Below are 24,138 nucleotides of genomic sequence, written 5' to 3'. Positions count from 1 at the left end.
GGAATTATTTCCCAGTACTTACAGTCAGTAAGCTAAGACTTTTTGGTAAAGTAATACACAGAAATTTGGCTGTGGAAGAAAATTTACTTTTGATCAGAATTGGGACTCTAGAATTAAAACCCTATTACTTGTAGCCCCATTCAGATTATCAGAACTCATTTTCCTTTAAACCAGATCCTTACAAGTTTACATTTATGTGAAAATTCACATGGTTATTTAACAAAGAACATTCATTGTTTTGGCTTTGCTATTGTTAAGGATTAAAACTTGTATATACTCACTCTACTCCCATACCTCCATAGTTAAACTTACTGCTTGCATTTTCCTAAAAATGCTATTCTGCCAAACCAGTGGTTCTCAGCTAAGCACCGTTTTGTCTCTCAGGGACATCTGACAATGTCTGGGGACAATTTGGTTATCACAACTTGATACAGGTATCTTGTGGGGTTATTGGTCTCTAGTGGTAGGGCCCAGAGATATGGCTAACATGTGCAATACATAGGAACAGCCCCCACAACATAAAGTGAACTGGCCCAAATTGCCAATAGTGCTGAGTTTGAGAGTCTCTGTACACTAAACTGTTAAAAGCAGACAGAAGTATCCACCTTATGGCCACCCTGTACTATATCAATGTTTCTCAAATATAAATGGTCACATAAATTATCTGGGGATCTTGTAAAAGGCCTATACCGCTTTTTAGGCTTGTTTAAAACAAAGAATTAGTGAAATATAATTACCAAAGTTAAAAAGAAAAAAAACTTTTTCTTTCTTCCATTAATTAGGCCAGTTATAAATGTATATGTCCTGGTTACATTTAAGATTGACTCGGCCGGGCGCTGTGGCTCACGCCTGTAATCCTAGCTCTTGGGAGGCCGAGGCGGGCGGATTGCTCAAGGTCAGGAGTTCAAAACCAGCCTGAGCAAGAGCGAGACCCCATCTCTACTATAAATAGAAAGAAATTAATTGGCCAACTGATATATATATAAAAAATTAGCCGGGCATGGTGGCGCATGCCTGTAGTCCCAGCTACTCGGGAGGCTGAGGCAGCAGGATTGCTTGAGCCCAGGAGTTTGAGGTTGCTGTGAGCTAGGCTGATGCCACGGCACTCACTCTAGCCTGGGCAACAAAGCGAGACTCTGTCTCCAAAAAAAAAAAAAAAAAAAGATTGGCTTAATTGGTAGAAACATGCTGTTAGAATTAAAGAATCCATTGAAGCATTTTTTTTTTTTTTTTTTTTTTTTTTTGCTAACTTCATTATAAGAAAACTATGTTTGGAAACCATGTATGGAAAGTCGGTTAAATTTGCTGAATTACGATTTTCACATTAAGTCCTTAAAAAAACTGGATTCTGATAATCTTTGAGGTAAGACTTCTACAGCTGTTAAAATTGATTACATAACTAACATTCTGTCATGCAGTAAGTTACAGAAGGAGCAATTTAGAATCAGAACTCAGTTTTTTTTAAACACTCAAATCTTACGAGGAAATTAGCTTCATCGAGCCCTGGAAAATGCTTACAATTAAAACACTGGTTTTATTCAAATACCACCCATCTGTACATTAAAAAACAAGCAGAATAGAAGTAAATGTTTTATTCTTCCAACTAAATTCCAGTACTACAAGGGCGGTAAAACAATGATACACTGGAAAAAATGCAGCAATAAACATATGTTAAAAAGACTGATAGAATAAATAAAACTACCAAAAAAAAGAAAATCATATAAACCCATTCTGAAACCCCAAGAAGTCCTGGAATACAGAAATGCCCTCCTCTATTTCACAGGAAGCTCTGTAGGCTATTTGCTTAATATTGTCCTGGGATTACATTCTAAAATTATTAATAACTGGTTACAGCTTGGTTGTAGTGCACAATTAAAATCACACTAACTTCATCTGAAGTGTCATTCTACAGTTTTATTTACACAACCAGTGAAGGGCATGTTCTAGAATACCAGCTTTAATCCTTTTCAAACATATTAATATGAGAAGCCAAATTGTAATGATACAGCAAAATGAGGCCACTGGTATTAATACAGGTAGCAAAGGTCCACATCCAGGTGGTACTGACATCAGGGGAATTTCCAAAACCAGTTGCTGCTGCCTAAGAGTGGTTGCCACTGACGAAAGCTTGACGTAACCTGTATTCACAGGGGGGTATTGGCATTGCTGCATGTCAATAATTGGGACCTCTTGCAACAACTCAACAAGGAACAAGGCAGCCCACAAACGCAGAATACGCGATTCATGAAACATCTAAAGGGGGAGAAAAGCAAAATTAGTGCAAAGTAAAGGTCAAATTCAAGCAAATACCAGATCTTGATTCCCAATATTCCCTCTGGGTATTTAAGTGACCAAAGTTATGCTGCCTATTTCCTCCAGATGTTTTCTCTATAATTTTCTGTTAAATTCTCAAGTATGAAAATAATTGTCTTCTCCTTAAAAGATGGTCTTGTTTCCATTTTTTAACTTCAAAGATGAAATACTTACAACTAGCAGGCTGTTCTCCATATCGTCGCATTATTTGATCATGCGTAAACTTCACAAATGCATCATATTGTTCTATAAATAAAGGTGTATGTCAATTACATGATTTGCAAAATGCCCTCTATTTTAGAACCAGATCAATTCTCAAAATACAAAATACATAGTAAGTCTAAGTTGACACTTAGTGCATCAAATGGAAAGAGCATGAAGCTTAGTAAACCTAGGTTTTAGTCCAAATCACATGACCTCATAAACAGACTAAATGGGGTTTATTTATTTACTAAGATTAGAAATAAAAAGCTTGCAATAAAAAGATACCTTTCTACTTTGAAAGTTTTTTATACGTGGTCTATGAATGGCAATTTACTGCGATGAGAAAACATCTACCTATAACCTAATCAAACGTCACAGAAAAAAGATGTCATATAACTAAATTCTCTTACATTAATACCTTGATTTAACTCTGTAAGAATCAAAAAGCTTATAATACCTAACTACAGTAAAATCTGTGGCTTAGAAAGAACACTGATTAAGTTACCATACATAATAAATTTTATTTGCTGCATTTATCAAATTTTACTGAATTTTTTGATAATTAAAATAAGACTGCAGTTTAGTACCCTAAAATGACTTACACAGTACCAGCCAATTAGATATTTTAAATATCTAGATTGATGGCAAAGTTATGAAGGATATAAAGTCCAAAGTTTCCCAGCCAAACTGAGGTACAAAGCTGAAGTCCATTTTTAGCACAGGATACACATATCGAAAAATTGTAGTTCACTAATACTGCTATCTATCTTCATCGCTAGTGAATACTTGCTTCCTGAGGTTGCTAAGGTGGACCAGGACCTACAAGAAAGTTCCTTTCTTGAACTGATATTCTCTGGTTCTTAAAGAACATATTGTACCAGTGAAAGAAAGGGTAATAACTAATATAAAGTACATGTGGGAAATAATGCAGTTCTTAAAATCAGTTTCTGGGAAACTATAAAAAATAAACTCATCACATACCTGCAAGTTTTGTGTTCAATATTTCTTCATATTCTTCTCGAACTTTCTCTTCACGTTCTTTCAACAAACGTTCACAGATCATCCCAACTTGCCGTAGAGTAAATAAGGGCTGTTCTTTTTTTAGTGGTGAGGACGTTGCGGACGAAGTCCCTATGAATAACAAGCACAAACAACAGCACCTGATTGTTAGAGCCATGATAGAAAGCATCTTCTAACTGAAGAGGTTTGATATGGATCTCTTCAATGTTTATGCAGAAGCATTTTTAATCAGTTTTTAGCACAGCATTTCCCAAGAAGTCATAAAATGGGATTAAAATTAAAATTCTATCCACTTATGACTCCGGAAAAACACAGGAGGATACAATCAAATATAAGGGAAAAAGTCTAAAGATGAATAGAAAAAAATTCAAGATATAAACAAAATGTAAATATCACAATGACATATCTCATTAAAAAAAACTTATCTCACTCCCACTGCTCCACTTGACCAGCCTTAAAAAAAAAATTTAAAACAACTTATCTCCTTCTAGACAATAAGCATACCATAAAGTGTTTTTGTGACTAAACCTTCCTACAATAAAGAACATCTCTAAAGCTTAATTTTACTTAGTCTCAGAGTAACAAATGATTATGCCTGAAAAAGACAATGTTAAAAACCAGGCCGGGCACGGTGGCTCACGCCTGTAATCCTAGCACTTTGGGAGGCCAAGGCGGGCGGATTGCTCGAGGTCAGGAGTTCGAAACCAGCTCTGAGCAAGAGCGAGACCCCGTCTCTACTATAAATAGAAAGAAATTAATTGGCCAACTAATATATATATATAGAAAAAATTGGCCAGGCATGGTGGCACATGCCTGTAGTCCCAGCTACTCGGGAGGCTGAGGCAGTAGGATTGCTTGAGCTCAGGAGTTTGAGGTTGCTGTGAGCTAGGCTGACGCCACGGCACTCACTAATTGGGCAACAAAGCCAGACTCTGTCTCAAAAAAAAAACAAAAAACCATTAATAAATATCTTAACCCACAACAAACTGGGGGTTATTCTGCCTTTTCACTATAATACCCCCATTTTCCAAACCTCTTAACTTAGAGGGGTTTCCTTCAAATAAAGAAAATAGATTTCATGTTGGTACAATAAAACCTTTATGTTCAAAATAAGGCCGGGCGCTGTGGCTCACGCCTGTAATCCTAGCTCTTGGGAGGCCGAGGCGGGCGGATTGCTCAAGGTCAGGAGTTCGAAACCAGCCTGAGCAAGAGCGAGACCCCGTCTCTACTATAAATAGAAAGAAATTAATTGGCCAACTGATATATATATAAAAAATTAGCCGGGCATGGTGGCGCATGCCTGTAGTCCCAGCTACCCGGGAGGCTGAGGCAGAAGGATCACTCGAGCCCAGGAGTTTGAGGTTGCTGTGAGCTAGGCTGACGCCACGGCACTCACTCTAGCCTGGGCAACAAAGTGAGACTCTGTCTCAAAAAAAAAAAAAAAAAAAAAATAGAACAAAAAGGAAGTGTATAGCATGAACTCTTTTTAAAAAGGTACTTTAAAAAACATTCTGGAATCTAGATACTTGTCCCTTGTTAAAGGAGCATAATGGATTCTGAAGGTTTTTGAACACAGTAACCATTATTAATTCCCATTAATAGAACAATTCACATGGAAAAATAAGCTCAAGCACTGAGCTGATGATATGCTTAAAACTGTAATATAAAACTACACCATCGTCACTAAAGATTCCTAAAACAAGCAAACTCAAGAGCAGCTGTACTATCAGTGTTTGTCAATTTCATTAGTAAAGTAGCAAAAAGACTCCTTCAGTATTTTTATACCTACTAGGACTTTTTTTTTTAAAGAAAACATTATTTTGTGATCTTAAAAAAACAATTTTTAAGACACTAATCATAGGTCTATGTTAAGAAAAGCTTTATGGGAGAACAGGATGTCAAGGATCTCTCTGTGTAAGCTGATTTCATGAGCAAAGATTCAGAGAAGGCATATTTATTTCTGTGATCTCTTAAAGGAAAGGGCACTGAAACTTTTTATCACCTGAATTTTGTACTTTTTTTCTAATAAGGTTTTTGTTTTTAATTAATAATATTAGCTAAGAAACCACTTTGTAAAAATAAATCCTTGACACTATACACCTAATATTCAATATTTAAACGTTATGGTTCAGTGTCCTTAGAGATTATGAATATAATAGCCACCTGGCATTATCAGATAATAATGATTATCTGATTATACTTCATATAATAATACTATATGTGAAGATTATATATGAAAATTTATTTATATGAAGATTAATCTTCATTTATACAAAGATTACTTCATAAAAAATATTTTTTCAGAAATGTGTTTTCTTTAAGTATCACTTAAGGCACTATGATCTTCCAAAAACATCATTTCCATCTTAAGAACATTTGGAATTAATCTTTTTGAGACCTGAGGATGACAACCATCTATTATACACATTCAAGCACACACACATTTGCTGTCAACTGTTTCTTCACCTTGCTCTGTATATCTGCCCATTACCCCCTATTTCTCACTCTTCACCTGTTCCTTATATAATAACAAGCATAACTGGGACCAGTTAACTATGCTTATTGGAACTGTGTCTGCCAAAGAATAAATAAAGTACACCAACTTTAGTCCATAATTACTAAGGCTATCTTAACTTACTTTCAAATTCCTACTGTTTTTAAGTCTGCCAGTTAATTGATCTTCTGAGTAAACAAACTAATGAAAGGATAATAATCTTGGTTTCCTGCTGATATAGTCTAGTCCCCAACCCTCACCTCTCCTTACCAAATTTTGACCACTTATACCTGGCCCCCAAAATCTGTAGGTATACTACAGTATTTAGTTTGGAATAATTTCATGCTTCCTAATCTAATTTTATTTGACTATTTTGTGGCCTTTGAATTTTTTTTACTCTGCCAGGTTTTCCTATCCCTGCTGGGAAGAAAGGGAATAAGGGCAAATGTCACAAGAAAAACTATTTTGCTGGGAACTTTATGAAAAGTTTTGATGGCTCTTTTTCAGCAAGAAATTTCAATTTTCCCCTCACTTCAAGTAGCCCTTATTTTTCTTCCCTCTTAAAAAATTTATTCACAACCACTTCCTCCAACAAGAAGTAGGTTGACACAGATACAGGTTGAAAAAAAATTCACCTTTAAGAATCTATCCCGGAGGGGGGGAAATGGGCATTTATTGAAACCTTAAAATCTGTACCCCCATAATATGCCGAAATAAAAAAAAAGAATCTATCCCATTGGTACAAGTATGTGTGGGTATGTGCACAGGGATAGTTCTATAAATACTGCAAGAGCAGAACTTCTGAGTCTAATTAATCTATCAATAGACAGTTAAGTAATTATGGAAAATCTATAAAATGGCAGTGTTCACCCATGGCAAGGTATGTCTATACCTAACAAAAAAGCATATGGCATACTGTTACTTTTTTTGTTTTCTTTTTTTTTTAATAAATGGGGGTTACAAATCTTAGTACTTATAGGATGTCCACACTTTGGGCGTATTATATACAAGTGGTTGTCTCTGGTTAAAGTGGGAATCCAGGTGCTGCTTTCTTATTTTGTACCATATTTTTAAGGTATCATGCATTACTTGTATAAATATTTTTTTTTCTTTTTTAAAATTCCCCCCCACACCCCCCCCCCATAAATACTTTTTTTAAAAGTAGGGGAATAGTAGCTTAAGTGATTAAAGGCAATTTGGATTATACTTTTCCCATTCTAAATAACATTTCTTTTCACTTAAAGAAGAAAACATTTCTCTAAGTTTACTGTTTCTTAAAGTTTATTATTACCTGGTGAAGCTGGTCCACTGAGGAGAAATGCATGTGGCTGTGCATCAGAAGTACAACATGGATCTGTCTGTTGGAAACTAGTTTCTAAATGTCTTCTCTTCTGCATGCGTTTATACTCTTGTTTTATGTTGTACAGAATTTGTTCTAAAAGAAAAAAAGGTAAGATTTGGCAAGATAAAAACTTTTAATTTTTTTTTAAAGGTTTGCTTTCCAACAATTATTTAGTAGAACCAATCTACCCAAAATATCCCCTTCAAATAATATCCATAAAACTGATTCTGGGAGAAATTCATTTCAGCACAAATGGGGGCACTCGCTCAAAAACAGCACATACACACAACCTGGAATCCAACTATTCAACAATATCATTCTTGCTGACCACTGGCTAGCAGGAAATAAGTTTTTCATTCAAAATAATGGTCAGGGAGTCTGTGAACTAAAAACACCTATTCTACTCAGATTTTTTAAGAGTCCCAAACTCTTCATCTATCACACATAGAACTATTACATTAACAACTTTTTCCAAGCCTATAAATAATTAGAAGGGAGGAAGACTATGTATATTCAACCAGTACCAGTTAGAAGTGACAGGTCAACAAAACAAAGCAGATGGGAACTAAAAAATCATGGTACATCAAATGGTCATGACCATTAATATTAAGCTCAGTAGACCCTAAGAATATTACAGGATGGTTGTCAGGGGTGCTTTAACTGTATTTAACATTTTCAGAATGTTAACATTTGTTTAATATGAGTTATGGTCATTTTCAGTCCTTTTACATTTACTTGAAATAGTTTGTATTAATAATTAAAAAATGAAGTTATCAGTATGAAATAAAATGGCTGTCTTTTGAACAGTTAAGATACCTTGATATAAATAGGTTTCTTAATATTCAATAGAGGTATTCAACAGAACTGGTGCAACATCCAATCTCAACCAGGATAAGCACAAATATCTTCATCTTTTAATAACAATATTCTAAAGGCTTTAAAAACAATGATATTTCACTGACAGCAAACTTCACTCATTTATCTCTCTCTGTTCAAAGCTACTACTATCATGATCAAAACTGCCATTCAAAACATCATAAAGTTTATCCATAACCAGAGAATTTAGGATGTACTAGCTCATGTGGGTAACTTGACTTTAATATCTATCTTTTGTGTGATTTGTATATTAATACATTATTTGATCACTACTACATAACCTGTTCTCAGATTACTTTAGTATTCCTTTTGCTTCACACACACAAAAACAACCAAAGCACAACTAAAATGTACCAAAAAAATTTCTTATAACAAACTCAATTTATTAATTTGACAGTCTCAATTGGGATCTAACCAGGATTAAGATAACAGTAAAACTTTTTAAAATTTAGCTGCATAAAACTCCATACCATCTGATACGTAGAGCCTTTCAGGCATAATATACAAGTATAAAATTCACCAATTGAAATGTACAAATTGAGTTCTGACAACGGTATATAGTCTTGGAACCATCAAAACTGTGATAAAGAACTTATCACCACCCTAAAGAGTTCTCTCATGCTCCTTTGCAGTTAATTCACCACTGACACCACACCCCTACCAATCAGCCAATACTGCTATTACTATACAGTTTTGGCTTTCTAGAATTTCATATAAATGAAATCATAAAGAGTATAAACTTTTGTGGCCGGGTACAGTAGCTCACACCTATAATCCTAGCACTTTGGGAGGCTGAGGTAGGAGGATCACTTGAGGCTAAGAGTTTGAGACCAGCCTGAGCAACATAGTGAGATCCCGTCTCCACAAAAAATAAATTGCCAGGCATAGTAGCATGTGCCTATAGTCCCAGCTAGTTGAGAGGCTGAGGCAGGAGGACCACTTGAGCTCAGCAGTTTGAGGTTGCAGTGAGCTATGATGACTGCCACTCTAAGCTGGGCAACAGAGCAACACACTGTCTCCAAAATATACATATATATACACACACACACACACATATATGTATGTATATGTGTGTATATAGATACACACACACACTTTTGTCTGAATTTCACTTAGAATGCTTCTAAGATTCGTATACATTGCATGAATCAGAAATTCCTTCCTTTTTAATTCATCAGTACTATTCCAATATGTGTGTGTTCATTTATCCATTCTCCTATTAATGGACATTTGGACTGTTTCCAATTTGAGGCTATTATGAATATGCAAGTACAAATCTTTAGGTGGACATATTTTCATTTCTCTTGGATAAATACCTAGGAATGGGACTGGATTGCCTAATCACATGGCAAGTGAATGATTTTGTAAGAAACCACCATTTCCCAGAATAATTTTACCATTTTGCATTCCCACCAATAATGTATTAGAGTTCCAGCTGTTCCACATCCTTGCTGACACTTGATAGCGTCAGTTAAAGAGCTGAAGAATTTTGAACACTATTGCCTGCATTGCTTTTTACATCTACTATGATGCAACTATGTCATCTAAGCCGCACCATGCCCTCAAATGCTCTAATACTGGTAGCATGTGATCAACAACGTTATGCAGTGAATGGTCCAATTTAACTTGGCCAAGATCTCTGCAGCACAAGGAGCAAACAGCTAACTACAAGCCTCAAGTTCAATTTTTGTCAGTTCAGGGGTAATAAACAGTTTTGAAGCTGATTAACTCAAGAAATTTCCTCAGATTCAATATTCTACAACTCAATAGACTATTTAGCTAAGTGCAGTCTAGATATCTGGATGACTCAAACTGCTTCCATACATCAGTAATGTACTTACGTTTACTTAGTTTTAAGCTACCCAGGTACATGTAGCATTTGACATTTGTTTTGCCAACACAATTTACAGTCCATAAAGTCAAAGCTTCACTTGCACGTTCCAATTTTAATCACATAGCCTTCATATTTGGATTATGAGGCATAGACTGAATATGCAATCATTTAGAGCAAAATATATATGGTTATTATGACAACAAGCTATACCACAAATGGTTGTATATCCCCTTTTTAAAATCCTAAAAACTACATTATTCTCCTATCATAAAATGCTGCCTAAGTGAAAGTCACTATTAGCCTAAGTGAAATTCATGGCACTTTCATTCCCAAATCTAGTAAATGTCATGAAGATTGCTAATAAAAATTCTCATCCTTGGCAGGGCACAGTGCCTCATGCCTCAAATCCCAGCACTGTGGGAGGCCAAGGCAAGAAGACTGATTGAGTTCAGGAGTTCAAGACCAGCATGAACAAGAGTGAGACCTCCAACTGTATTAAAAATAAAAACCTTAGCTAGATTTTGGGGCACAAGCCTGTAGTACCAGCTACTCTGGAGGCTAAGGCAAGAGGATTGCTTAAGCCCAGGAGTTTGAGGTTGCAGTGAGCTACGATGAGGCTCTACATAGAGCAACAGAGCAAGACTCTGTCTCAAAAATAAAAAAAAAAATTCTCATGCTTAACAGGTAGATATATCTATGAGCCAGCACTTACTCCTTTGGAGGGCTCTTATAAACAAGGCATATAAATGTGAAAAGAAAAAGCTTCTTTTTAGTTACCACTGATTACTTAAGAAATCCTAGTTAAGGAGGGAGGATCGTTTGAGGTCAGGAGCTGGAGACCAGCCTAAACAAGAGCGAGACCCCATCTCTACTAAAAACAGAAAAATTAGCCAGACGTAGTGGCTTGCACCTGTAATCCCAGCTACTTGGGGGGCTGACACAGGAGGATTGCTTGAGCCTAGGAGTTTGAAGCTGCTGTGAGATAGGCTAACGCCATGACACTCTAGTCTGGGCAACAGAGTGAGGGAAGGAGGGTAGGGAGGAAGGAAAAAGAAAGAGGAGAGGGAGAGGAGAGGAAAAAGAAATCCTAACCACACTAATAATGTCAAAAATATAAAGAGGAGAAAGCAGTTACAGGATAAAAAAATAATCGATGAGGTAGGAGAAACATCAAGCTGGGACTGAAAACAAAGCGAAGAACACAGAATTGAAAGCAATTAAAAATGTGTTTAAAGGAGAAGCATAAATGAGGGGCAGATATTAAAGTATCTTTTCTAGAGTCCACAAGCTCTAAAAATCTTATATGTGAAACTTTTGCTCTAGACCTGTAAAGCTTTACTATTTTATAACAAACATAACTACTAGATCAAACATTATAGTTTCATGAACAGTTTTAAATTTACGTGTATGAGACTCTTTTGTATCACTTTATATGCCAATAATACCACTTAGTTCTCTATGGAGTATCTTTGAAAAAACCCAGTGAAAGTACATCTAGAAAGACAACACAAACAATGAGATTAAAAAAAAAAAAAAAAAAATCTTGAGGCCGGGCGTGGTGGCTCACGCCTGTAATCCTAGCACTCTGGGAGGCCCAGGCAGGCGGATTGCTCAAGGCAGGCGGATTGCTCGAGGTCAGGAGTTCGAAACCAGCCTGAGCGAGACCCGTCTCTACTATAAGTAGAAAGAAATTAATTGGCCAACTAATATATATATATATATAAAAATTAGCCGGGCATGGTGGCACATGCCTGTAGTCCCAGCTACTCGGGAGGCTGAGGCAGAAGGATTACTTGAGCCCAGGAGTTTGAGGTTGCTGTGAGCTAGGCTGACGCCACGGCACTCACTCTAGCCTGGGCAACAAGTGAGACTCTGTCTCAAAAAAAAAAAAAATCTTGAAAGTCTGCCAGTTCTAGTCAAGAATACAAATGATATGAAAAAACTGTACATAATTAAGAAAACCTGCAGTAGTCATTAAGACTCAAAACTGAGAAACTGTTCCAAATAAAATAACAAATTTAGAGCTCTGAACTACATACTAGACATTGCCATGTCTACTTTATAAATTAAAACACATACAACTGGGAGTTGCTATGGAGACCCATCTTTATAAATCGGCTATTTTCCCAGGATCATCTGTTCAGAAGCTAAAATAGTTCTTATGTTCTCCTTGAAGGAACTTTAAGGACAATATTCTTATCCAACCAAGAGCTATTTGACTAAGAAGAATAGCTGATGCCATTTTAAATTCACTTTAAAATTACCGTTATATCAAAGGGATCTGAAATCAAATTGAAGGTACCTATGGTTTTAACTTCCATCTGGATTAGCATGAATCCTATTAGTAATAAGCACAATACAGCTATACACATTTAAATAAACTTTAGGGTATTATCAATAATACTTTAAAAGCAACTGGCTTAAGTTCTAAATTTATATTATGTAGTATTTTACTATATAAGACATATTACTTACCTTCCTACAGAAGGATAAAAAACTATAATCACTACAAGGTCAAACTTTATTATTTCACTGGTACTATACTGCAAATGATTACTTCTTTTAAATAAATGACTCAATTTGCTAAGACCCTGCAGGTAAGTTAAGTTTCACAAATTAACGGCACAATGGGATCTCACTAATGGAAGGAGTCCAACAATTCTTAATCAGTTGGTAGATCCTCCCTGATATCCAGTAAGTTTCATACCTCTAGTTTATATTACACTAAAGGAATATGTTAATCTTGTTGCTTTTGTTGTGTAGCTTATACTCTTATACTCTTAATCTTCTCAAATAGCTTACAAACTAGCAAAACAGAGTAATAACCAAAAAAAAGGTAATAAATGAAGAAGGGGAAATTGAACTATTCCATATCCAAAATGTGCATGCTACAGAAGACATCTGGTCCCAAGGCAAAATGCTCAGTTCCTATTCTAAATTGACCACACAGCCATGAAGGCAAAGTAATTTATATTTGCAAGGTTTTAACAAATTGAGTCATTTATTTAAAATAAGTAATCACTGACTATATGGTATCAGTGAAATAATAGAATGACTTTGTAGTGATTATTTTTCTTCCTCCTGTAAGAAGATAAACGAATGCCTCTTATACAGTAAAATATTATATAACATAAATTTAGAACACAAGCCAGTTGCGAAGACTCAGAAAGCAGACTCCTTGAAGATTCCAGGGCAGCACAGTCAATCTAAAGAACAAATCCATCGTCTATGACAACTTGTTAGGGAACTTAACATACACACACACACACACACAAATTTAGGTTTAGCATTAACTGGAAACCAGAATTTGCAAAATGATGATACGCAGGCAAAATCTAGCCCCACAGACACATTTTTTTCAAAACGTGTAAATGTGTGGTCAACATTTAAAAGTTGGGTGATTTTACATAAAAAGTAAGATTTCTGACTACTCTTGGGGAAAATACTAGATTATAAGACAAAACTCAGCTGAAGATGCAAAGTGGCTACTATCTTTTGAGTCTAAGTTCTCAAATGCTTCTAAAATTTTAACGCATACACAAATCACCTGAGGATCTTGTTAAAATGTAGGTTCTGAGGGGCAGACCTTAAGATTCTGCCTTTTCCTTGAGGTGATGCTGCTAGTCAGTAGCAAAACTGGAATTCACTAGTCCCCAGCTAGTTTACTTCTCTCATTTATATTAACTGTCTGGAACTACAGGTATTTAAGTTTCTAGTTTCTAGTCTCTGCTTAAAATAACTTAAAATATGTGGTAATTTTTAAATATGGTTGGCTTATTTATTACTATACAGCATATACTAGGGATGGGAAGAAGGAAAATATTAATATCAGGGCTTATTACAAGTACAAAAATATCTAAGCTAATCTAAATTCATTTTGCCACACTCACCTGGAATGGTTTTTATAGCTGAGTTAGACATATCACTTCCTAGCAGGAAAATATTCTACAACTTAACTTGACTGGACCTATTCAGGGAAACTCATTACATGACATAAATCTATATACCCTGATTCATTCAGTGCTCCTACCACACTTTTTTTTAAAAAAGGAAATTCATGTTCATCATTATAGTCTGATGGTGAACAAATACAATTACTTTTCTACCATGACTATTTTTTGGAATAATTAAGAACATTTCTCACACTATAAGGCATTGATTAGAAGCCCACAGACATCTTTTGTTTTCGCATGTATTTTGTAAGTTAGCTGTGAACATTTAAAAGTCAACAGATTTCATAAAAATTCTGACTTCTGGTTGTTTGGGCCTACTGGGGAGATCTGATAATAAAAGGTCCAAATTCCCTATGGCTGGAACTAAGAGGAATGGTCTAAATATAAATTAGAGTCATCTCTAAGTGGAAACTCAAGTCAGGAGCATGCATGTGACTACTTAAGGAGCTAATAAGTGAGAAAAACATGGAGCTGGATCTAGAACTAAAGAACTCCTAACTTTAATGGTCAAGTGAAGAAAGAGCAGCCAGAAGTAGCAGAAAACAATGTGGTTACAGAAGAAGAAAAAATATTTCAAAAATAAAGCAGTGCGTCAACTCAGTGAATGCTATAAAAAAGGGCAAATGAGAACTGAGTGCCACAGGAGTCACTGGTGACCTGACAAGAGCTGCTTGAGGCAAAAATACATTAGAAGTTGAGATCTGAAGAAATGGAAGCAAGCAGACTATTTGAAAGCTCTTTGAAGTTGATTTTGAAGTGGAGGAAATCTGCAAGATAGCTGCTGGAAGAAAATAAGGATATTTTATTTATTTACTTTCTAATGGAAGATCTGAGGATATTTAAAGCCAAAAGCAAAGATCCTACTGAGAGAAGAAAAAAGGAATAATCAAGAGGATATGGTTCCTTTGGAAAGCAGTGGGATCTTTCCCTCACCATATACAGTGCTTTAATTATCTCATTTAATCCTCAATGACAGGAAAGGGAAGACAGGATAGGCACAAATGTTAGCAATACTGGTACTAAAAAAAAATATGAAGAAACTACCATTTGACAGCAATAAATGCAGGGCAAGGTTATTCACTTAAAGGCAGGATTACTCGACAATTTTGCAAGTGCCATTTGAAGGTGCCCATTGTTGACTGTTTCCAGCACTGAGGCAGTTAAATCTCTTAATCCTCAAACTCTATGAGGCAGTACCTACTATCATCATGTGCACATTTTCAAAGATGAGGAAAATAAGGCTCTGTTTCAGTGTCTTCTGAAAGGTCCCACAGTCCAAACACAGCAATGCTAGGCTTGACCTCAGGGCCCAAGCTGTTAACATCTACTGCCCTCTCCAGTACTGTATACACCTAGTCAAAATTCTATAAGCACCTAAAGTTATAATTAATCACAATGAGGAAAGTTAATTTTAAAAAAACATGATGTCAGTTAGAATAGAGGGATTATTACCATGCATTATTGATACTTTCATACCATGAAACTTCAAAAAATATGATTGTCAAGAAGACTGTAACCAAAGCAAAGCATAATTCTCATATACCTAGAGCCCTGTAAAACAGTGATCACTGGATGTAACAAAACAAATTTTAGGAAATCTTCATGTGTTACATTCAGAAATTTGTACTTCCAGTCACTAAACTGCTTCCCCTTAGGATAGGCATCTGTACCTAACCAGAATGTTTATTTAGTATATTAAAAGTGAAGAAGTATTTTAACTTGGTAGGTTAACATTGCCACACATGTACAACTGATTATAGTGCCAGGTTCTGATAACGCACTATATTTCACATTGGGCCATCAAATTTTGTTACAATAAGCATCAGGTCTGGTCCCCATGTGTCACAGCAACTAAAATCTCTTATACTTTTAACCAATTATACCACTTAGAAAAGTTCTTCTGCCAAAGAATTATACTTTAGCACAAGGAAAAAGGCAATCCCTTATAACAAAAGGCACAGTTCAGGCACAGTAATGTTTGAAAATTTGGTTTTCTTCAAAATACTGTACATTCTATTCTTCAATTGCTAGGTCAATTCAACAAAAAACCAGAAAAATCAACTCTTTCAAGTCTCTCTCTCCAAACATTCCCTTTAATTTTTTTGAGGGAGTTTTCTAAGAATTAAGATTAACAGAAATGAAAATGAATGCTAAACCAAAAAATCAGAATGAATACATATCACATACTGAGACAATTTCAGAAAATCAGCCAGTAAACAAGCTTTAATACCTTAAAAAAAAAAAAAAAACCACTTTTGCAAAAGTGTGATTTAATCAGTAAACTGATTTCATTGTTTAGGCTATAAAAGGTAAAAATAATATTAATACTGATGTGAAAAAAAGTCCATAAGAAATTAAAACAGGTGTATTAGATAAAGCATAAGAATTATTTTTATTCTTCAAGTTTAGCTAGCTAATAAAGTATCAATAGTGGCTGCTCTATCCTATCAGTCCCTCAAGAGACATTTTTTTGTCCTAGTATCTGGAACTCAAATGGGGTTCATGAGGGCTTGGCATTAAGTAACTTCTAGAGGAGGAATTTACATTTTTTAATAATATTAAGAAAAACTAGGTAAATGAATAAACCTAGAAATTAAAAATTAAGTCAAATCTCAAAACTGTATTAATGAAAAATTACTACTTAACAAAATCATAATGTTCTAAAGTATTAGTACATCTCAGGATGATCTGCCTATGACATTTACAACAGATTAAAAACTAATGACATACGATTTTTAAAGGGAAAAAGAAAGTAAGCCACACTCCAAGACAAAGAGTACAACACTATGAGTTGCCTAGTGCTAGAAGGTTAAACTACTACCACCACCCAAAAAACCCTACCATCACAAGAGAGATTATAAAATCTGTTATACTGTAAAATTCTGATTAACAGGTCCAAAATAAACATTAAAGGTGACAAATGCATATATTAAAGCTGACATACACCAGAATTTTGAATTATAATACCTACAAGGATTCCCTGCTCAATATAAGCTGCAGTATCATTTCATCATGTGAAAAATTTGCTATAACTTAAATCATTCAATTCCTTTAGAAATAAAAGATCAGATCTTCATTACAAAATATTTTATCCTAAAAATCCTGTAAAATCTTTAAAAATGTGTTTCTTCAAATGAGCAAATCTCTGATAATGGTAAAAATTCTTGTAAATGGACTATTTAAATACTGTAATTCATGTAATCCATGTTTATCTTTGTCCAGAAAGATGAAGAAATATTGGGAAGTATACTTCAAGTGCCTCAAAGTATAGTTCAAAGTCTTAAACTCATTGCAGTATTTCCTAGTATTGATACAACTCATCTGAGTCACAAACATTGTTGAGTTATACATTATGACTATTTGGTCATAAAACAGTCTAAAAAGAAAAACTGGTACAGAATTAACAGGTAAAACTGAAATTACATGTTTTGTTCAACTTCAGCACCTCTAAGAACCTTGGGAAATGCCAAAACTTTATAGAGCCAACAAATAAATTCAGTATTTTAAAACTTTATTTGTGATAAAACATTAACTAATAGCAGATAAGAGTAACTTTGGGGCTAGTTTCAAACCATTGTATTTGGGACTTTTAACCCAAAATTCAGGGGCCATCCTTGTTATCAGTCATTGCTACAGCAAGACTACTGCTCATGGATCACATCTCTTAGGTTTGTTTAGAAAGCTGAGAACATTGAGGCAGGATGAATTCAGATTCACTATAGTCAGCAATAAAATTAAAGATGCATCTCTTTGAAGTAAATTCATTTATGAAGACTTCTTTACCATCTCCAGATGCCAGACTGGTTCCTATAGGCTTGAGTAAATATTTCCCCTTCATACCTTTTCAAAAGTAGGCAGTCTTCTCAAAGGCAAGAAATTCACTGTAGTTTCACATAGGCATAAAAAACACTCTGTGAAGTCAACAGTACTAGGCACGGTGTTAATGCAAGGACTGCAGGGACCACAAATTGCTAACTAATTCAGTCATAGGTACTTGAAAATACCCACCCCCAAATACCATTATCTAGTTCATGAACCAACTATCCCCAGAGGCCCAAACTCAACCCATGCTATCACTGCATTTTTCTTTAATAAGGAGGAGAATCAAGTTTCTTTTCATATAGGCAAAATACTCAAAACTGGGCACTTCCACTCAATCTCTTTTATTCTCAACCTTTCAAAACAAAAGTTTTCTATCACTGTGTCCTCCTGGGCCTATTAAAACACTTACTAGGCCGGGCGCTGTGGCTCACGCCTGTAATCCTAGCTCTTGGGAGGCCGAGGCGGGCGGATTGCTCAAGGTCAGGAGTTCAAAACCAGCCTGAGCAAGAGTGAGACCCCGTCTCTACTATAAATAGAAAGAAATTAATTGGCCAACTGATATATATATGTAAAAAATTAGCCGGGCATGGTGGCGCATGCCTGTAGTCCCAGCTACTCGGGAGGCTGAGGCAGAAGGATCACTCAAGCCCAGGAGTTTGAGGTTGCTGTGAGCTAGGCTGACGCCACGGCACTCACTCTAGCCTGGACAACAAAGTGAGACTCTGTCTCAAAAAAAAAAAAAAAAACACTTACTAGAAAAGACCTACTTGAGTAAGACATTGTATTTTTTTCCCCTAAAAAGACATTAAAAAACTGAAGAAATTTATTATTCTCTTTTACATCTCAGATTATGTCTCTGTGGCAACCATAGCAGCTAGTAGCATCCACACTTAAAAAGTGACTAATCTTTGATCGAGCCATGTTTTAGCCTATTTATTTCAGTTCTCAAATTAGGCTTTATTTTTCTACCTTAAAAAAAAAGAAGTGGCTCAAGAGCAATAATAAATACAACTGTACTGTTTTTAATGGCCATAAATTTACAGGATTCTTAAATGTATAACTCATAGAACTATGAAATAACTGCAGCTACACACAGCCCTAATTAAAATTTCAGGTTTATAATCCAAAATACAAAGACCATTAAAAACATTTAGTTGCCAAATCCACTAAGAAACTAGAAGCATATTAACAGCTGTCTAAATAACCACAAAATATTAAAAAACACTTCTGGCTCCACATAAATGACATCTGAAGTGAGATGCTGCCTCCTTCAACAGACATCTCATTTGTTTGCCTAGAACCATTTATATTTCATTTAAGCCAGCTGGTGTCTCCGTTTGCAGGCATGCATCAATGTCTAGTGAACAATCTATGTTCCTGTAAACTCTTCCCCATTCACAAGCTGTAGTTTCCATTTTCAATGGCAAGTTTCCAGCAAAAATACAATGAGTTCTTACAAAGGAATTTAACTCTTCAATTCAATTCCTAAGGCAGACTACAGCAATCGTACCAAACCATAAACAATGTGTATTAATGTGCTTAGCAAACTCACAAATAAGTTAACTCTACCAAAGGATATCTTCACACCATTCATTCACTACACAATTAAGAAAACAATGTCTTGGATTGGACTGAGTCTCTTGTAATGTTGCCTAATATTTTGGTTTTATTAAAATAATTTCTTGAGAATGTCATGCCAGTCTTCTGGCTAAGTGGTAATACTATCAGATGTTTCAAAAACCAATCATAAAGAACACTCTGAATTTGTTTTCAACTATAATAAATGAACCAAGATGAGTATGGATGCAGCTACTAGAGGCATTCATCTCCCTGACCATTTTCAGTGCTGCTTCTCCCCCTCCCTTTACTTCCCCTTATCATCCACTTTTCCTTTTCAATACATATCCAATAAGCTTCACTGCTGACATCCTAGACCCGGGTGAGCAAACTTTTTCTATAAAGACTACATAGCAAATACAGAGCTTTGGGGAACAGTCTCTTTTACAACTACTCTACACTGCCATTATAACCTGCAATGGATAATACTTTTTAAAAAGAGGATGAGCACAGCTGTGTTCCAATAAAATTTTATTTGTGGACACTGAAATTTGAATTTCATATAATTTTCATGTGTCAAAACTAATTCTTTTGATTCTTTTCCAACCATTTAAAAATATAAAAAATATTCTTAGCTCTCAGGCTATATAAAACTATGGCTGTAGCAAGTCAACCCTAACCTAGACTCAGGAAAGCATTTCTAAATTAGTAACATTCCAGGTGCCCCCAAAACCAGGTTTAGGATATGCTGTGTGTTAAGATGCCCCTAAAAGTCACAATACTTAGCATACTAAAGGCTCTTAGTCTCGGGGTTGAGAAAGCAAACTTCTTTTAGCTCAGATGGCCCTTTCCTTTTTCCTAGTACTAAGTTGCAAAAGTTTGAAGAATATTGATTTAAATAAGAATAGTCATCAGGTCAAACTCTGAAATCACCTCCTAGGATGACTGATATAATAGGGTTTAAAACAGATGTCCAAATTCCTGAAACTAATAAAGCCACAACATGACTTCAGCTATATCACCACAAGAAACTATGAGAACAAAGATAATTGTATACATGCTCTGAAAAAAATCACTTCAGTACTCTAGTTCTAAATTATTTAAATTATATTTGAACTCACAGAAGTGAGAGGAAAACAGAGGTTCCCACAGAGTTCTAGTCAATCTCAATTTGGTAAACCACGGTCCAATTCCACTCTTAACTACTTATTTCAGCTAAGGATATATGGGTATTCACTCCAGTGAAGTTTAAGAATCACCAGTGTTAAAATATTAATAGGAATCTAAAAATAAGGTGCTTGAGAAAATTATTTCCAAGTCTATTAACATGAAAACTGGGAAGCTCTTTGATTACCTGCACAACACTGCAGCTCCCATTATGACAACATTATTACAAAAACTATAGAGGAGGACACCTCAAACTGGCCATATAAACACAAAGCCAAATTAAATTACATTTAGGATATCATCCAAAATCACAGTTTAAAAGTATACATTTTAGCAAGTCAAAACCAGCAATTATAGCTGGTTTTCAAGTCAACTTTTTATGTTAATATTCAAATTAGTTGAAATAACTTTTAGCAGACTCAAAATCACTTAAGATGTGATTTTAGGGTTCAGGATATGATCAAAGTTCTAAAGTTAAAAAACACATGGAAGACCAGAAGACAGCAATATTTCAGAAAATGTGAATGTGAAGCAGCTGGCTTAAACAATTCCAGTAATTCCGTCATTTTGCTATTACAGTCCACTTAATTGAAACTTGAGTTAATGTGGAGCCAATTGCATTAACCAACATTACAAATACATCAATGAAATGACAAGTTTACAAAGGATGATAACAATTCATTCTGAATAAATTCCTTCTAAAGTGGGGGAGCATGTTATAGTCTAAGTGGGGGAGCAGTTATATATGCTGGTAATTTACATACATGCTCAAGACTATTTTAGCAATGAGGTGTAGTACTTTAACTTCCAAACCTAGCACTGTATTAATTCACTCCCTTGACTGAAATTTATTGCTACAGCTATTTTGAAACAGCCTTATTAGTTAAACAGATTAGTTAAGCAGATTCTACCATACCATTTCAGTTTTCAATGATACCATTTCACTGAAGGACAAACTCTAAAAATGTCAACCACCGGTAGCTCATTCTTTACACTGGTTGTTTTTTTTTAGGAAAAAAAAAGTCTAACAATCAATCAACAAATGCCTTTATATAAAAGACATTTTAGATATGATATTAAAATTATCTGAGAATTCCTATGAAAACTCGCTACAACTCCAAAACAGTCAGATCAAATATTTAACACAAAAATGGTAGCCTGGGTATTTTAGGGTCTTCCCCCATGGATTTAGGAAAGGATATTTAAAAATCTTATATTAAAAAAAAACAACACCACTAAGTCAATTTCAAATGGAAGTTAATAAATATAGTGTATATAATTCCAACTTTTTAAGCTAATGATAATGAGACATTTAAATCAAGCTATGAAAAGGCTTTGTCTAAGGGTGATATTACCAAAGGCTCACACAGAAATCTTTGCATGCTACACACAAAGGAAACAAATTTACACTTCAAATCCACAAAAGCCAATCCTAGGACTGTGCCAGGGGCACACAAGGATTTCAAAGTTCTGAAAAAACTGGGTATACACATGCTGTACAATGCAGCCAAAAGACATTCCCCACAGACTCTTTTAGGAAATGTTTCAGGATGAAAATCAAGAGTCTGAAGTCAACTTGGAATCTTGGGTTCATTTCTAATTCTCAAGGCTTAGATTGTTTCCTCCCAACATACTTTGTTGGGCAAAAATAAAGCATTTCCAAATAAAAGCAACTAAAAGCAACTACTCAGCCCCAATTTTCAATACGATTTGCTTTTCACTAAAAGTTCAAGATTTCTCTAGGTCTAGACATACAGTGTGATCATATTACAGTACTCAAAAAGAGCATTTTCTTTGTTGTTGACCCTGCTAGGGAAACAGGTCTTGACTCAGCCAAAGTGGCGTTCTTGTGGGTGATTAATGACAGGCCTAGATCTCGCCCAGTGACATCCACACTCACCCCCCACCCCCTCTTACACTAAAATCAGCCATGTCTGAACTGGAAGAGGGGCTATCGCCTCGTCTAAAACCACCCAGCCCCAGAGTTAATAGCTATAACCAATCGATTAAGGCAAACAGACATCGGGATTCGAGTGAAATGTGACCCTTCTCTCGCCTAAATTTATGAATATCGCCCTCTCTGATCATTTCCGCTGGGACTCTGCCGACTACGGAAATACTCAATTCCGATCACTCGGCCCAAAGAAAAGGATGTTCCTCTTTCCCACAATACCGGCAAGGGATGGCCCCTACCCACCTTTCCTCCAGACCGCCCTCCCCCCTTGACATCAGGCCATCTCTATTGTGTCTCTGCAGCCCAAGGAGCTAATTAAAAGAAATGTGGTCATCGAGTTACTTTGCTAAGAACGAGAACCACAGCCCGGCACCCCCACCCCGCTGCCGCAGCGGACCCGCGCCCAGGGACCCCAGTTCTCTCGCCCACCCCGGCAGCCGCGGGGCCGAGTCCCACCTGTGGTGAGGCGGGAGGAGACGTCGCCGAAGGGGGACGGTTCCATTCGGAGATACTTCTGCGGCGAGGCGGCCGCAGCCGAGAAGGAGGCGGCGGTGGCCGCGGCAGCGGACGACGGGGAGGCGGCGGCCGAGGTGGGCGCCGACAATGGCGCACATCGCCTCCGCTTCGGGGACGCCGGGCTCAACAGCGGGTCGAAATCCAGAGTTCTTTTTAGAGTGGCTCCGCACGCCATGGCCGGGGGCAGCCGAGGCGCCGGGCTCGGGTGGGGCCGGGTAAGGGTGACGGGAAGAGGAGGGCGAGGGGAGAGGGGAAGAGCAGAGAGTCGAGGAAAGCCTAAGCGACGGGCTCAGAGAGCCAGGCGGGTCGCGGAGCGCCGGCTGAGGAAAGGAGAGCTGCCGCCGCCGCTGCCTCCGCGGCAGGGGCAGTGGCCAGGGCCGGCCGGGGCGAGAGCGGGAGGGGCGGTGGCGGCAGCACACGCCAGCCAGCCGCGTCAGGGGGGCTCTTCCGCCTCCTCAGGCGCGGCTCCCCCGGGAAAGGCTCCGGCCACCCCCGCCGTCCGTTCGAGCTTTGCGCCGCGCCTGAGGCGCTCCTGTGCTGAGACCTGCTCCCTTCGGAAGTCGAAAGTAGCCCCGTGGGGTGTGAAGCAGGAACACAGCTCCTAATACGCCCGAGTACTGTCAGTAGATTTCCAGCGGCGGTCGATGCGGAGGGATTACGAGGTGGCTGGGCCAGCAGAAGCTCAAGTGAACACGTCCAACCGCTTCCCCCTCCCTCGTACGACTCTTCCACCCGCCAGCGGCCCCAATATGGCGTCAATAACAACGCCGCCGATTCAAATCCTGCGGCCCCAGAGCGCGTGCGCATAGGGGCGGACCCACCCTAAGATGCATCCTGGGAGTTGTAGGTTTTAGCTGCGGAGAGGAATGGCGTGAAAGGCGGGAAAGGAGGAGTCATAGAAACTACAACTTCCGTCATGCAGGGCGTGGTATTCCGAGTTCCGGGTTGGAATTTAAATCCCCCTACACAGCTTGTGTAAAAGGAACTAAGCAAAAGAGAAAAAGAAAAGGCTCTGAGACAGTGGAAGAGGGAGGCGAACCGGTAGGGAAAGTAAGCTAAGCGACTTAGAAACCTTTAAGGCTCTGC

The 24,138-nt window shown here is 37.1% G+C and overlaps 1 protein-coding gene across 1 annotated transcript; it reads right to left on the bottom strand.

Annotated features, from left to right (window-relative positions):
* Positions 1 to 1,577: 1,577 nt before the first annotated feature.
* AKIRIN2 (akirin 2) lies at positions 1,578 to 23,819 on the bottom strand. The gene is made up of 5 exons (XM_012750901.2): positions 22,993 to 23,819; positions 7,323 to 7,466; positions 3,499 to 3,648; positions 2,488 to 2,559; positions 1,578 to 2,253 (listed from the first exon to the last, which is right to left on the bottom strand). The coding sequence occupies exons 1-5, from the start codon at positions 23,225 to 23,227 to the stop codon at positions 2,243 to 2,245; spliced, it is 612 nt and encodes a 203-aa protein (XP_012606355.1). The 5' UTR covers positions 23,228 to 23,819; the 3' UTR covers positions 1,578 to 2,242.
* Between the last annotated feature and the right edge of the window lie 319 nt (positions 23,820 to 24,138).

This window comes from Microcebus murinus, chromosome 5 (assembly GCF_040939455.1).
Source record: "Microcebus murinus isolate Inina chromosome 5, M.murinus_Inina_mat1.0, whole genome shotgun sequence".
Taxonomy (NCBI): domain Eukaryota; kingdom Metazoa; phylum Chordata; class Mammalia; order Primates; family Cheirogaleidae; genus Microcebus; species Microcebus murinus.
This window is presented reverse-complemented; position numbering and strand designations above follow the sequence as displayed.